The sequence below is a fragment of the Rattus norvegicus genome, chromosome 19 (genome assembly GCF_036323735.1).
Source record: "Rattus norvegicus strain BN/NHsdMcwi chromosome 19, GRCr8, whole genome shotgun sequence".
NCBI classification, from domain to species: Eukaryota; Metazoa; Chordata; class Mammalia; order Rodentia; family Muridae; genus Rattus; species Rattus norvegicus.
Window position 1 is genome coordinate 9,363,826 of NC_086037.1, and position 14,613 is coordinate 9,378,438.

General features: G+C 54.5%; 1 protein-coding gene and 1 long non-coding RNA gene across 11 annotated transcripts in view; one reads left to right on the forward strand and one right to left on the reverse strand.

Moving 5' to 3' along the window:
• Positions 1-14,613, reverse strand: part of Ndrg4 (NDRG family member 4) — a 35,996-nt gene that overhangs the window by 6,356 nt on the left and 15,027 nt on the right. For 6 of the 9 annotated variants that reach the window (XM_006255123.5, XM_063278270.1, NM_001271092.1 and 3 more), the window contains exons 2-7: positions 10,705-10,799; positions 7,937-7,981; positions 1,495-1,600; positions 1,166-1,286; positions 1,021-1,083; positions 812-872 (exon numbers count right to left, since the gene is read on the reverse strand). In XM_006255123.5, the coding sequence (XP_006255185.1) occupies positions 812-872; positions 1,021-1,083; positions 1,166-1,286; positions 1,495-1,600; positions 7,937-7,981; positions 10,705-10,776 (468 nt within the window). In that variant the 5' untranslated portion in view covers positions 10,777-10,799. Of the gene's footprint in view, positions 1-811; positions 873-1,020; positions 1,084-1,165; positions 1,287-1,494; positions 1,601-4,521; positions 4,705-7,936; positions 7,982-10,704; positions 10,800-14,613 lie in introns of those variants that run through there. The other 3 variants (NM_001271095.1, NM_031967.2, XM_063278271.1) reach the window with 2 other exon arrangements.
• On the forward strand, positions 4,854-10,945 carry LOC120098501 (uncharacterized). Of its 2 annotated transcripts, none has more exons than XR_010060555.1 (3): positions 4,854-6,653; positions 8,134-9,697; positions 10,667-10,945. It is a non-coding gene; the product is annotated as an uncharacterized LOC120098501 (long non-coding RNA). The 2 variants fall into 2 exon arrangements; XR_005496751.2 differs by having other exon boundaries at positions 8,134-8,234.

Here is a 14,613-nt window from a genome sequence, read left to right on the forward strand (position 1 = left end):
TCTGCAGAGTCTGGAGTAGTCCACAGCTAACAAAATGACTGCCTCGGGACAGAAGCTGTGGGGATTCTTCTTGTTCAACAATAACATACACGTTTGGACCCTGAAACAGTTTCTGGTTTTAGAGACAGATGAGGGCTTCCCTGCCTAGCCTGTTATTTCTTCAAACCTCAGACCCAGAATGTAAGTGTTATGCGTGGTTAGAAGACCATGTGTGTTCACGAAGCACTGCGTCCATCAGAGACAACCGCTGCTGGTGGACAGGGTGACCAGTGACAGTTCGTCCCTAACAGGAATACTAGCTTTGGAGAATGGCGAAGCGGGCAGTAGCTGGCGGTCTTCTGAAGGAACGCACAGGGAACGAACTACCTTTTCTGTTTTATTCTAGCGTTTACGATTAGTGTGTCAGGCATGTCCTAACTCATGCAGAGGTCAGAGGACAGCTCTGTGGAGTCCCTCTCCTTCTCTGTGTGGGCTCCGGGGACCGAGTTCAGATCGCCCGCCAGCCTCACTCGGTTTACCTGTTGAACCATCTTGCCGGTCCATCTATTTTAAATGCTTGTGTAGTGTTAGGGATGGAACCCAGAGCCTCACGGATGCAAGGCAAAGCCTGTCACGGAGCCACATCCCTGACATCTCCCCTCCCCCACACCTCATTTCTAAGTTAATTTCCTTGGAGGGAAAAGGGGGGGGGGAAGGGCTTCTCTCAGCAAAAGGGAACAGAGAAGATGGGGAGGAAGGGCAGGGGAAGTCCTAGTGGCCCAGGTGTCAGCCTCTGGGCCTGGCCTGGGGTTCTGAGGGTGGGGACACTCACTGCAAACTTGGCGAGCACATACGCTCCGGCCCCCACTCCGATGCCAATCACGTACTTGAATCTGTGGTAGAGCAGGGCTGGTCACTCTACGGCTGCAATGTCATTTCCCACGAAGCTCAGCTACAGTACATTCCCCGCCCCCCACTCTACCCTCAGCTGTGCACACCCCCTACCCCGCAGCCCAGACTTGGGAGCTAGGAGGGACTTACCCAAAGTGCTGTACCACACTCGGGAGCATGGTCGCCAGCTGCTCCATGGAGGGGAACTGGTATCTGTCGGCAGAGGGGGGAGTTCAGGACCTGGGTACTGTGAGGGCGCAGGGCTGGCGCGAAGGAAGAGACTGGGGACACCTACCCCTGAGGGAACTGTGACGCTCCCACCTGCTGCCCAGGGGCATCCACATGGCACACCACGAAGTGTTTGGTGATCTCCTGCATGTCCTCCAAGTTGAACAGGGTGTTGAAGCACAGCTTGTCTGCAGAGACACCTCTTAGCGGTTAAAAACAGAGGACAGGCACCAGCGACGCCAGGGGCCCTAAGGGCTGGGAGCCAGGTAAGGCAGGCCAGAGGCTAAGTGACAGAGGGAACTGAGATCTTCAGGACCATGCAGAGGGGAGGAGACCTTGATGCTACAGTAATTCAAAGCAGGAACAGGCAGTGGATCAAGACACAGCTGCACTTACGATTGAGACCCACATCGTGGTAGGTAAGGATGGCTGGGCGGTTCCCTTTGGGAGAGCCCCGGATCACCACATGCAGGAGGCCATAAGGCGTCTCAATGTCATGTTCCTGGAGGAGACAGATGGCACTGGACACTCTGGTTCTTGGAGAATGAGGTAACAGAGCCCCTCACCAAGGTTTATCACCTCGGGTCGCCCCCACAGAGGACAAGTTAATGGAGTCTCCCTCTCAGAGGTGTTCAGTACAGGGACAAAGTCCTGGTTCTCTCTACAAACCCACCTGGAGCTGCCTACCTCCTGCTCTGCCTCCAGTCTGCCGCAGGGTCCCAGGGGGCCGGTTTCCTCCATTTCACAGAGCCCTCCCAAGAGGACTCTGCCGCCACAGCCCGGCCCCACCCCCACTGCCAACTTACAAGGTGTGCTCCCTTCCTGCAGAATGGCCTCTGCCGTGCCACCTAGAAACCACAGCAAACGCTTTCGTGTCAGCCATATCCTGTTCCTAAACTCACACACCAGTCCTCACCTCTACTCTCCCAAATTCCCTGCCATCTGGTACAGATCTCCATTGCCCTCCAGGTTCATTCTTCAGGGGCACCTGGTTCTGTGCGACTCTGAGCAGGGCAGGCAGCTTCTCAAACCCTCATAGGGGTTTTGTGGGAGCTGCTGTATGCACACAAGGTACAGAGGAGGTGCCATGGCACCTGGCACCCCAGAACCTCGAGGGGACACCCCGTTGACTGGCTTCTTTGCAAACAGGTCATTCCTGGGCAGTCAATCAGGAAACTCCAACAGCTTGGTCAGAGTTGAACGTACCCCTCCCTCTACCACAGGGGTCCTGGTGTCATTGCCGGCGGCCCAGAGCTGGGGTCGCAATTGCCAACAGGATCGAGAAACGGGAAGTGATTGAGTATTGACTGTGCACCAAGCTTCCTATCTGCCATTCAAGACAGAGGGAACCCAGACTCCATTTTGCAGACAGGGGCAATAGCTTCAGAAAAGCCAGCTTCCCACAAACTGGCTTTCTGGGTGCGGTGCGACAGGTCCAGCGTTCACACTGTGCTTTCAGAAGGAAATGATAAAGTGGCAATGATCCCATGATGGTGGGGCCACACTCTGGGGTTCACGTTCTGCTGGGAGGCCTGAGATCTTTCTACAGCCTTCAGTTAGGTCCGGGCCCAATGCTTCCTCCCAGGCCTGTCCTCTCTCAGGATCCATCCGACCAAGAAAATCTTCCTCTTCACTGGCGTCTGACACACACCACCTCATTTACTCTTAAAAGGACCCAGTCTTCTACAGCTGGCTCCACAGGAAGACTCAGGCCCACAAAGAGGCTAAGAGGCTCGCCCAAGGTCAAGCCCAGGTTGATGAGGTGCCCGCTCCAGGCCTCGGCTCTGCACAGATGTAAGCATTTTCTGAGGGGGAGCCTCAGGTCCAACCAAAGGACCTACCTCCTAAGCAGGCTGCCCCTACCCCAGCCAGCTGCTTTCTCCTCTGGGGTCCCTGCTATGGTCTCTTTCCTGTCCTCTTAGCTCAGAGAAAAGGATGGCGCGTGAGGTGCACAGTATAAAAGCACCACATTGCCAGCAAAGAGGCATTCAGAGCGTTCGCTCTTGCTCTTGTTCTACAAGGACACGGGGACCTAGGGACTCTCCAAAATCAGGTCTGTACCTCTGGGTGTGTGAGGAGTGTCTGCTCTCTGCTGTCCCTTCCCAACCCTGACACGGACGCCCAAGTCCTTATCCCTAAGTCACAGCACTGGCCAAGTATGGTTCACTTCCCCGGTAGAGAAGCCCTGGCTTTGGTAAGCGATGGAGAAGCCAAGGGAGGGATGACAACCAAATTTCTTGTCCTGAGGCCTAGTGACCTTGACTGAATGTTCCCAGGATCTTCTCTAACACCTCATCCTCCCCAACTGTGGCCCGAGATCGCTGACCTAAGCTTGCCTGACAGAAGCTGAGCATCCCTACCCCTGAGGGTGCTGACTACAGAGAGGGAACAGCTTCAAGGGCCACAGCCCAGCAGACCATCGGCCCCTCAACTGCCAGGGTAAAGTGCTCCCATTGGCTCCTGGTGACGTCAGAGCCCCGCCCCCAGGTGGGCGCTGGAGGGATGCATTGCGGCAGGCAGCAAGGGAGGGGGGCTTTGACATCCCCTTTCCGTCTCTCTCCTCACCAGTGACCTTGAGGGCTGGGTGGAAGAGGGTCAGGATGAGGCTCTGACACATCAGGGTGATGGCTGTGGTATGATTTGTACTGAGCAGCTTCCTGGGTCATCCAGGAGACAAGGTCTGCATGGGAGGGGAAGGGGCAGACTAGGACCAGGTAAGAAAAGGAGGGATGAGTGATGTGGGCCTGGGATGCAGGCAGGGTAGATCTGCCCTCGCATCTATCTCCCTCCTCCAAGAAGAGCACAGGGCTTGGGTAGCGGCTGCTCCTCCCCCACGGCGAGAGGAGTTATCCCAGGGCCCCACGCCCTGCCAGCTTAGTGCTCCAGCCTCGTCTTCCCCGCCCTGTAAAAGGCGCCAGCACGGCCTTTCCTTGACTCTTCTGCAAGACTCCTTGACTCCTACCTGAAGACAGAGACTCCCACCCGTCAGCCCGGCACTGTAGCGCACTGGGGACACACAAGCAGCTCCTTACGATGACATGACACCCCGCTGCAGTTATCCAGCATCGAGACAATCTCCCACGGCCAGACCCCGCGGGCGCAACCCTGACAGATGCTAAGGACACGCCAGGGGCTCACAGAGGACACACCAAGCTGAAGTGACCCCAAGCAGGCAGGCAGACACCAGCGTTCCCTTGCGAGGCCGAGAACGCAACCCGGCAAAGAGGTCAGAACGCTCACTCACTGCTTTTCCCAGACACCAACCATCTTATCCTGCCCTCCACCCAGGGCCTGAATAGACCAGAAAGGCAGCATCCCGGCAGACCTGTCACCACACAGAGCAGGACACCCTGTCCTCTGTAGGTCACAAGGATGCCTCGAACTCCCCGCCCATCCCGCGGCGTCCCCCAGACCCAAACTCACCCCATCCCAGCACTCCGGCATCTTGCCGAGAAGGGAATTTGCTGAACCAGAAGGGGCAAACAAAAGCCTGAGTCACTCGGTCTGGAGGGAGAGGGCAGCTTGGGTGGGAGACTTCAGCTCTGTGGTGGGGCAGAGCTCGGGTGATTTTATACACGGATCCTGGCCCTGCCCAGGCTGGTCCCTCCTCCCTGGAAGGTTTCTGAGCCGCTATTTGGTCACTCTGCGCCCTCGTTCCCACATTGGCTGGTAGGAGATGAACCTGGCTTCCAATTGGCTTCTGCGGTCCTTCACCCCGCCTCACTTCAGCCCCTCCCATCCTAGCCGCACAGCATCCTGATGGCTCCCTTCCCCTGCAGCTCAAGGGTACTTAGCACCCTGGCAGGTACAGCCCTAAGGGTACCCTTGCATCAAGCACACAGAGGCTCCTCTCTCACTCTCACCGGTACATATACCAATGCAGGGCTGGACCTGAGAAGCTGGACATGCAGACCTGCACCAGCACCTGCCTCCATCCCCTGGAAGCACCCAGGTCTCGGGAGGGCCCTAGCCCCAGTGTCTGGAGGACCGGACTCCCGAGCCTACCCAGCATGCCAGCAAGATGACAGCCTAAGTCACTTAACTGTCTCTCCTCTTGGGTATCACCCACCCTGCTTATATGGATGCCCAAGGTTGACACACAGCCCTGAATGTGGAGTTTATGGGTCTGGAGGGCAGGAGCACAGGAGCAGAACAACAGGAGGGCAGGACCCTCCCTGACCTCACACTCCTGTGCGACGGAATGAGGGAGGCTCACATGCTTGCATCCCCCACACGCACTCCAACCAGCCCCGTGTCCTGAAGCCAGGCAGTATGGAGTCTCCAAAGACTCTGGAGAAGATCCCCAAGACTGCATGATGACGCCTGGGCAGTGAGGCTCAGGGTGATCAGCTGGTCTGAGGCACACGGAGGAGGAGCAGAAGCCAAAGGGAGCGGAGGAAAGGAAGTAGGCCAGGGAGGTGACAGAGGAGGTGGCCCCAGGGCTGAGAGTGGCAGGGATCACGGTGGGAGCTGGGTGTCTGTGTCCCCATTGTCTTCTTGGAGGAGGACTGTACTGCTGGTCTTTACCACCCTGCACCCTGCTGGGTCCCATGGGAAGGTGGCCGGCTCCCCACCCTGACCTGCTTTGCAACAGTCCCGTGACCTGATCTGCAGTACTCATGTGCACTAGTCCTAGTAGCAGCCTGTCTCGGGTACCCACAGCTCTTCAATGCCATGCCTGACCAGACTACTTCCAAACAGAGTCATTGAACAGTGTGTCCCTGCCCCTCCCATCCTGCGCTGTCCCCAAAGACTTCCCATGAGTCTCTCAAGGGAACAGAAAGGTCCTGCTACTGACACCTAGTCCCTGTCTGACCAATCCACGCCCACTCCCTGACTATCTGAGGGGTTTCCCCCTCCCTGGCTCCAAAGGAAGACTGTGACCCAACACTGGCCTCCTCCACACTACCTGTTCCTGCTCAGCTCACTGGCTACAAACCCTCAGACCCGAGCCCAGGCCTCTGTCTGCAGAGTCCTGGTGTAAGGTTTTTAATCTCTACGTCTGAGACCCAGAAGCCTGTGAGAGCCCCAGAAGTGAGAGTGTTTTCTCACTCAGGTGGGAGCAGTGAGGCTTACACCCAACCCGGCGTTCCAGACACACGGCATGACCACGAAGGCAGCAGACACGTGTGTCAGGATGCCTGCATGCTAGGCCCTACCTGACTGTATCATCTCACTGGGCTCCCCGACCTTTCAGTCACGCGGTAGGCTGCCCTGCCTCACAGCTAGAAGCCACAGTACCAGGATCCACACCAGACAGTCTACTACGTCTGGCTGTGTCTTGTCACGGTCACCGGGGGGTGTCTGAGCACTGGACCCCTGGACGCTGTCCCCTCACTAACACTCTGAGACACTTGCTTCACTGTACAAGATGAGCAGGAAGGGAGCAGCGTGACGGGGGTGGGGTGGACACCGACGGACCTAGACTGTGGTCTCTTGTATTGTCTAGTTCCTCTGTCTTGCTTCCTTCTCCTGCAGTTGACCCCGTAAGGGACAGTGACGCTGCCTGCCGCTGTGAAGCCAGGGATGGCGGTAGCTTCCCAACTGTGGCCCAGGTAACGACTATCTTTTGTGGCTGCTTTTCTGTAAAGAGGAAAACTGAACAAACCCAGCTTCTACGTAGTGGTCCCAGGGTGACAGGACGATTCCTTGAGAACAAGCAAGAGGTCTTGGGAACCAGGGTCCCACCATCCACGGCTGCTCCAGTTGCCCTAGACTTACCCCACCTTACTCCCAACCCCAATCTCACTTGGAACACAGAGCACAGACTCCCAGGATTCCTAGCTGTGCCTTCTGAATAGGGTGCTCTGCCTCCCAGCCACAGACCTCCAATCCTTCTCAGGGCCTCCGATTAACCCCCCTACTGCTGAATCCTACCCTTTCCTTTTGGCTGCAGCCTGTGATCCCAGGGGATGTGGGCGTGGGCATATGGTCTGCCTATAGCCTCCTTGTCCTTGAAGAGTCACATGACCAAGACAGCAACACAGAGGCCCAGATCCTCATTCTTGCTGTCTAACGGCTTTGCGGGGAGGAGCCATCACCTCCTGCATCCAGACCACAAGACTGTTCCGTGGAGACTGATCCAAATAGAGGTCAAGTGGAGAAAAGGATGTGGCCTGAGGGGTGACCTCAATCCAACAGGGGGGATTTGTCATATCTGGATGGCCAGTGGAATCGGGGAACCCAATAACCCTGTTTTCCTTCTCCCTCCTATGCTTGCTGTTAGCCATATTCTGGTACCAGGAAATAAACTGTTCCTAGGGGACTCGGAGGGAGAAATAGCTGGCCACCAAGCGAGCAAAATCATCATGTGAAGGAATAAAAACAAAAAGCGAGTTCCATTTTCATGGTACCTTTGGCATCAAACTAATCGGGGCATGGTTGTCCAGGCAACAGTTGCTATGGAAACAAGAGTTATTTCACAGTCAACCTTGCTTTCGCTGGAGGAAAATGCTGACTCAGATGACAGCATCCCTCATGCCCTTCTGCACACTCATTGCTGGAGGCCTTTGCTTCCTTCCCAACTGTCTTGTTCACAGAGGGTTCAACCCCTTCACTGTGCAGGGGGCAGCTTCTGTGAGCCATGGGGGGTGGTCATTAAGCCATGAGGTAGCCTGCCCTCGTCACCAGAGACTGGGACACACAGACTGGCTATTATTCTCCTCTAGGACAGTGGGAGAGAGGTCCAGACAGTTATGGGTCCCCTATTTAAGAGGCAGAATCCCGGGGTTGGGGATTTAGCTCAGTGGTAGAGTGCTTGCCTAGCAAGCGCAAGGCCCTGGGTTCAGTCCCCAGCTCCGAAAAAAAAAAAAAAAGAGGCAGAACCCCAAAAACCTACCTTCCAGTCCGTGTCCACAACTGAGAGGAAGGCATCGGGGTTATCCTAAGGAAAGCAAACAAAGGGGGACAAGTTAGCCCAGCTCCCAGGGCTCTGCATGGAACAGATGGGTCTTCGGATCCCCAATCTACGTTCATGCTAACAGAAGCTACTCGCAGATTACCCAGTGCAAGGATTTCTATCTTCTGGGTTCACAGGGAGACTCAGGGCTGCACCACAGGCATCTGGATCATTCCATACAAGGAAAGAGGATGATGTAGGAGCCAAGAAGCACCACGACTGTCAAGCCCAGGAAAGGGTGGGTAAGCTGAGGCCTGTTCAGTGTCCTGGCCTACGCATAGTAGGTGTTGTCAAGGCCACTGCCCACTTTCCTTTCTCAAACCTCTGGTCAATGTGAATGTCAGTGGCATCTTTGATTATGCCTGTCCTGCCTCTGGACTGACTCTAGGAACCATGATGGGGGGGGGACCATATCTGGTGTGTAAAGGCTGGACTAGAGTGGGCTCCCAAGCACAGGCCGATCGGATAAACAGTCTGATCATAAATGAGAGGCATACAGCTCAGAACACACCCACAGTAGCATTCGGGAGGGTGGGACAGGAAGATCTCAAGTCCTAGGCCAACCTCAGCTCTGTGGTCAGATCCACTGATTCTTCCAAGGCCTGTGGGGGGACAACAGGGGCCAAGGGAGGGAGGGCAGCCACCTGGGGAATCCCGTAGGAAGGGGCTACTGACAGAAGGGGGTGGGCTGTTCACTGAAGAGGGACCCCTTCACCAGGCTCCTTCAGGGAGAGGGCTGGAAACCAAGTGGGAAGGTAATTACATTAGGGAAGGAGGGAGGCGGTTCTGTTAAAAACAAAATTTGACGGGAAGGATGGGGCAGATAATGGTAGGGTGTGCTGTGTGCTCTCGGGATGTTGGGGGCTCAGGAGATAAAAGTGTGGGAAGGATGGGGCCCTAGAGACAGCAGAAACAAGAGCCGACATGAATCTCTGAGCACCCAGGAGGTACGTGAGATCAGAGCAAAGGGCAGGAGAGGGTCGGGAGGGTAGGAAAGCCCAGGAGGGTGAGGAGACCAGCGAGGTACAGAGGGGGAGCCACCAGCATCTCACAGAACCCAGGACTCTGTAGGAAAAGCTAGTCTAAAGTGGCTCACGGAGGTCAGGAGGTATGGAGAATATAGTCACCCTCCCACCTCTGCACTGGTTACAGAGCCTCTTGTAGGTACAAGGGCCCACTTGTCTAAGAACCCACGATTCTCCTCTCACACGGTTTCAGTCATCTCTGGATTGGCCGTAACACACCTTCTGGAAGACGTGTGTCACAGAAATAGTCACTAGGCTCTGCCGTGAAGGGAACAAGGACAAGAAAAGAATCATCTGTATGATTCCCCTGGCTTCTTCTGTCTCTCTCACTGAAGCCCGGGCTTTGGACACCGTGGATATCAGGGAGGGGTGTGTATCTCTGTGTACCCGGGAAACTACAGCCATTCAGAACATAAAGGGGTCAGACAGGCACCGCGCTCAGGGTGCTAAGAGACTGCCGGCATCTCAGGACGAGACACAGCAGCTCCCAAAAACAGCGAACGGGGCAGCCAGCCGACACCTCAAGGACTTTGCTGGGAGTCACGAGGAGGCTGCACTGGATGTGTCGCCCCTTTGGAAAAAACCAGAGGCCACTGGGTACCCAGCAAGAGCCTTGTGCTGACTCAAGGACTGAGGCCTTGGCAGGAGACTCAAACACAGATCAGGCTCCGGAGAGGTAAACTATGGCCCTGGTGGCATAGAAGTGAGAGGCTGGGTAGAGCAGAAGGAAGAGGTGGGCTCCCACGAAGGGGAAGGAAAGGACCGTGAGTCGGGACAAAGGGACAGCAATGTGCTGCGGGAGGCTGGAGAGACCTGGGCACAGGCCAGGCCAACCTGGGCTTCAGGATTAGGCCTGATAGCCTGTTCTATGCATGTCTTTCAGCAGAGTAAGCAGCTGGGAACACGGCAGAGACACTCAAGGTTCAAGGAGGCAGGGAGGAGGGAGGCAGGGGAAAGAGAAGACAATACCCCAGCCCCAGGAATGAACACTGCAGTCTCAGGGCAAGATAGTAGCCCCTGGAGTATCAGATCAGGGTGGTTCTGAGCTCGCAGGGAGGCTCTCCCCATTACAACAGGCAAGACTGCATAGGGCTATTTTGTTTGTTTTAAAGGGTTGTACTGCACAAGGAGAAGTGGGGACACAGGGAGGCGGCTGCTGCAGGTAACCTAGCAGGGGGATCGGCTCTGGACCAGGAGTAATGGAACCTGGGTTGAAGAGCTTGCCAAATACGTAGTTCGCTTCTGGCCCCACAGGCTACCCTCAAATAAGCTGGGAGTTATATGTTAAAGGAAGGACCAACCCTGCTCTGTTCAGGGGCAGGGCTATGGCCTCATGTGGTTGGATTCCTGGCTAAGCCTCCTGATCTCAATCCTTGCTGCTTCTTTGGGAAGGAAACTAGAAGGTAGGTGGAAAAGAAACACAGAGTGAAAGGTGGAAGGCACTGGGTTCCTACCTTTCCGAGCTGCAAAGCAAGGTGAGCAGGGTGCATACCCAGAGACTGGGCACCCCACAGTTTTTCAAGGCTGGTCCTGCCACAATTCTCAAGGAATGAACCTCAGTTCTGAGTGGTTCTGAGCTCACAGGGAGGTTCTCCCCACAACAGCAGAGACTACTGGAAAACACGATTTCCATTTTCACCACCAGGTGGCGCTCAACACCAGGACCTGGAAGGGGCAACTCACCAGCTCGGTGGCATCCTGGCCCCGGAGAAGGGGCTTCTCCTCAGGAAATCGCAGCTCCTGCAGCCCCGCCATGGTCACGTCGTGGAGCAGAAGCCCTAGGAAGAAGGGAATACGAGGTTGGGTCTTGTTCTGAAGCTGCCCGGTGAGAACATCACATGGTAGGGCTCCTGCCCTCAAGGGACCACTTAAACCAAGGAGTATTTGTTCTTTTCAAAATAAAATCATGTTTTGCAAAACTAAACAACACAAGACGATCCCTTAAGTTTCCAAACAAAGTCCCACTTTCACTGAGGCAAAAGGGATCTGTGGAGGGGCCAGAAAGAGGTGGGCTCAGACTGAAGCTGAAGAAGATGGCGGGAGGTAAAAGCTTTCTTTTCTGGGATCTGAACAGGGCTTGGCTTAGGACAGAAAACACACATGACCTCAGCCAGCAGCTACCAGAGGGTCCCAGACCCTGATTCTGGCAGATGCAGAAACTTCTGACCTTTTATGAAGAAAGGGCCACACTTACACAGTGTATACACATTTGAGAGTGCGCTCTCTCTCTCTCTGTGTGTGTGTGTGTGTGTGGGGGGGGTTGAGACAATATCAGACAGGGACAATCCAGGAGGAGGTGCGTGCCGGAGAGGCAGTACTGTCTTTCACTTGGGCATAACGGCAGAGGCCAGAAGATAGATACCCAGGAGGGAAATGAGTCAAGGAATTCCGTTAAACATTCATTTAAGACACAGAGATACAGTCAAAGAAATTCAGATTAGATGGCTTAGAGGTTAGGAACACCATCTGCTCTTCCTGAGGACCTGGGTTCAATTCCCAGCACCCACATGGCTGCTCACAACTGCCTGTAACTCCAGTTCCAGGGGACTGACATCCTCACAGACCCATGTGCAGGCAAAACACCAATGCACATAAAATAAAAAATTAATTAAAATACTTATGTCATCTTTGACACCTTTGTTCCCTTGGAGGTCAGATTTGCAAAAATGAATGGATAAAAACTGTGGACTGGGGATACAGCTGGGCTATAGCCAATATGAATTACCAAAAAGAAAAAAAAAGGGTGTCCTAAAGGTTCACATCTCCAGGTTCAGCACATCCTGTCACTGGGGGAGACTTTGTAAGGAACCCAGGGGGTGACCAACGGGTCCCTTAGCTTTAGGAATGCTCAACAGTGCTGCCATCAACCAATCCACACATTACTTCACTAATTTGACGAAGATTATTTTAAATCCTGGGGAAAAGCTGTATATAGCAATTAATTAAACATGGTAAACAGGGCTGGTGCAGTAGGAAGAGTCACTTGCTGCCAAGTATGACAACTGGAGTTCAGTTCCCAGAACCAAGAGGCAAAGGACTGTCTGAATCCCAGGAGGCAAGGTGTGCACCACTCATGTACAACACAGGTGATAAATTGTTTCCAAAGCAGCTACAAAGCATCCAGTATAAGAGATACAAAAAGAGCCTGGAAGGCTGTATTTTGCAATCCCAGGAGGGAGAGTAGCGGAGGGAAGGTCAGAGTAAGGGGTAGTAAGTTCAAGGCCACCCTGAGACTCACTGTGTAACCCTTACACAATGTCCATAACTAGTTTCAGGCGTTGCTCCTGTAACAGAGGATGAGACCTGAGAATAGGGTGCCCAGTCTGAAGTGTGCTGGGATCAAAGGCGAGCGCCACCGCAGCTGTATCCATCCTAAAAGGCATCTCACAGCCTATAAGTGCTTACTCTGCTATCTCATTTGACAGTGATGGGAAGGGAGGTGAGGCTAGACCACCTGACTGGAGGCCTACCGCTCAGTGCTAGGATGCCACACCAGAGAACGCAGGGAGCCATTCCTGGAGACCTGGCTTCCTTTCTCCCTCCCTTTTTAGCTCTGTCTCCTGCTGTTCTTAGCCATGAAGGCCAGACTCACCCTCCTGCAATGGGTCTCCAGCAGCTGGCTGCTTAAAGGTGCCCTTCCCTAACTCTGTCCTGATTTCCTCTCCTATGGAAGGCCAGTGACTGAAGTCAAACGGCCCAGGCCTGGATGGCACCCTCAGTGCAGGAGGAGGATCTGCCACCCTAAGCCCCAGGTCCCCACATGATCACACCCTAAGCCCTGCTGGGCTTTGTTTCCAGAGGTTTCCCAGGAAACTAGCTAATAGATGCAGATGGCTGTATTTTTAGAACGGTGTCCTCTCTCCTCCCTCTGCCTTTTCTTCCCTTCCTTTCTGCTGTGTGCACACTCATCCATCCACCCCAGCAGGAGCTTAGCCATCTCAGAAACCTCCTTCATTAGGGCTCTCCTGGCCACCTGCCTCCCCAACGCCCACCTCAATTCAAGGCACCGGGGTGTCCTGTCCTCCCCCACCTGCTGTGAAACCACCTGGAGACGGTCTCTCTAGGGACAATCTATTAAAAGGGCTGAGGGTGGGCAGTGTGAGGACAGATGGTCTCTACCGGGGAATAGAGGGGAAGGGGTAGGGAGAGACTGAGAGAGCCCAGTGAGCTTCCATGACTGGGAAATGGGCAGTGCAGCCTGTTCAGGGGCTTCTGGGCAGAGGCTAGAGCGACATTCCCCTCAGGGCAGCAAAGGACATTCTTCCTTCAGCCAGTTACATTTCTCCTCAGGCAGCAGCCAGGGTTGGGGGTGGGGGACTGGGGGCTGGGGTGGAGTGGAGGAGATGGCTGCTTTTCTTCCCAGTGGCTGCAGGTGGATGACAGGCAGCTGGAGCCTGAAATGCCGCCATGCTTTCCTCCAGACCGCTCTGCTCGCTATTCCTTAGAGCGCTCCTAGAGCCTTAAGTCCAAACAGGCCTGGGCAATCCTTGATCTTCATACTTACTGTGCCTAGGCCACAGTCCTGGTCCCCACAGTACTGGGCTATATTTAGCATCACTGCCCAGCTCCGTGGGGGCAAATCACAAGGACACTGGCTGCCATGCAGGGGGACTGTGGCCCCTGTGCTCTCCCTGGAAAACCCCGGGGGGATGGCAGAGACAACAGCAATATATAAAGGCCACACTAGGCTGGGCCGCAGCCCTCTGGTGCAGTGCCTAACCCGGGGTAATCTTTACTTCCGAGTCTCTCAAGCGTCACAAAGGAGAAAGGAAAACTCTGTCATGGATGGCTTTTCTTTCCTGCCCAAGTACTAACCAGGCTGGACCCTGCTTAGCTTCAGAAATTTAATCAGACTAGATGTGTTAAAGTTCTATACCCCAAAATGAGGCAAGAATACTTTTTTAACTAGCTAAGCGGAGCCCTCCTCACCCTCTGTCCAATCAGATGCTTGCTTCCTTCCTGATTCTGTCTCAGGGAAAAGTCAAACCCATCGCAGGGTGAAAGGCTGAGCCGGGCTCGAGCGTCGTTAAATGTGGCTCTATGATGGGACTGAGCCAATAGAACCCTCAGAACGTCGAGGGTTAAAAATACAGCAATTAGGGCCAGCAAGATGACTCAGCACACAAAGGCATCTGCCGCCAAGCCTGACGACCTGAGATCAAACCCTGGACCCCATGTGGTAGGAGTGAACAGATTACTACAAGTTGTCCTCTGATCTACACACACACACACACATACACCAGGACAGTATATGTATGTGTGCATGCACACATAAAAATGTAACAATGCATATATTAAAAAATATATGCATTGCCTCTAACCCATGGGGAAGTGGCAGAGGCCACCTGCGGTGGTGAGGCTCACAGGGAAGATGGCAAAGCCAGCCCTGGTCCTGTGTGAATGTTGATAGTGTGTGTAGAAGATGTCCGCCACGGCTTCCTCTCTCCTCCCTTCCCCAGGATGTTTAGGGCCTGATGATTGCTGCCCCATAGATTCCTTCACAGATCAGCCAGCCTGTCTGTGTACCCAGCTGTACCCCATTTACCTTCCTGTCCAGCTCTATGCAATAACTCTGCCTCCGGCTTCAACTGC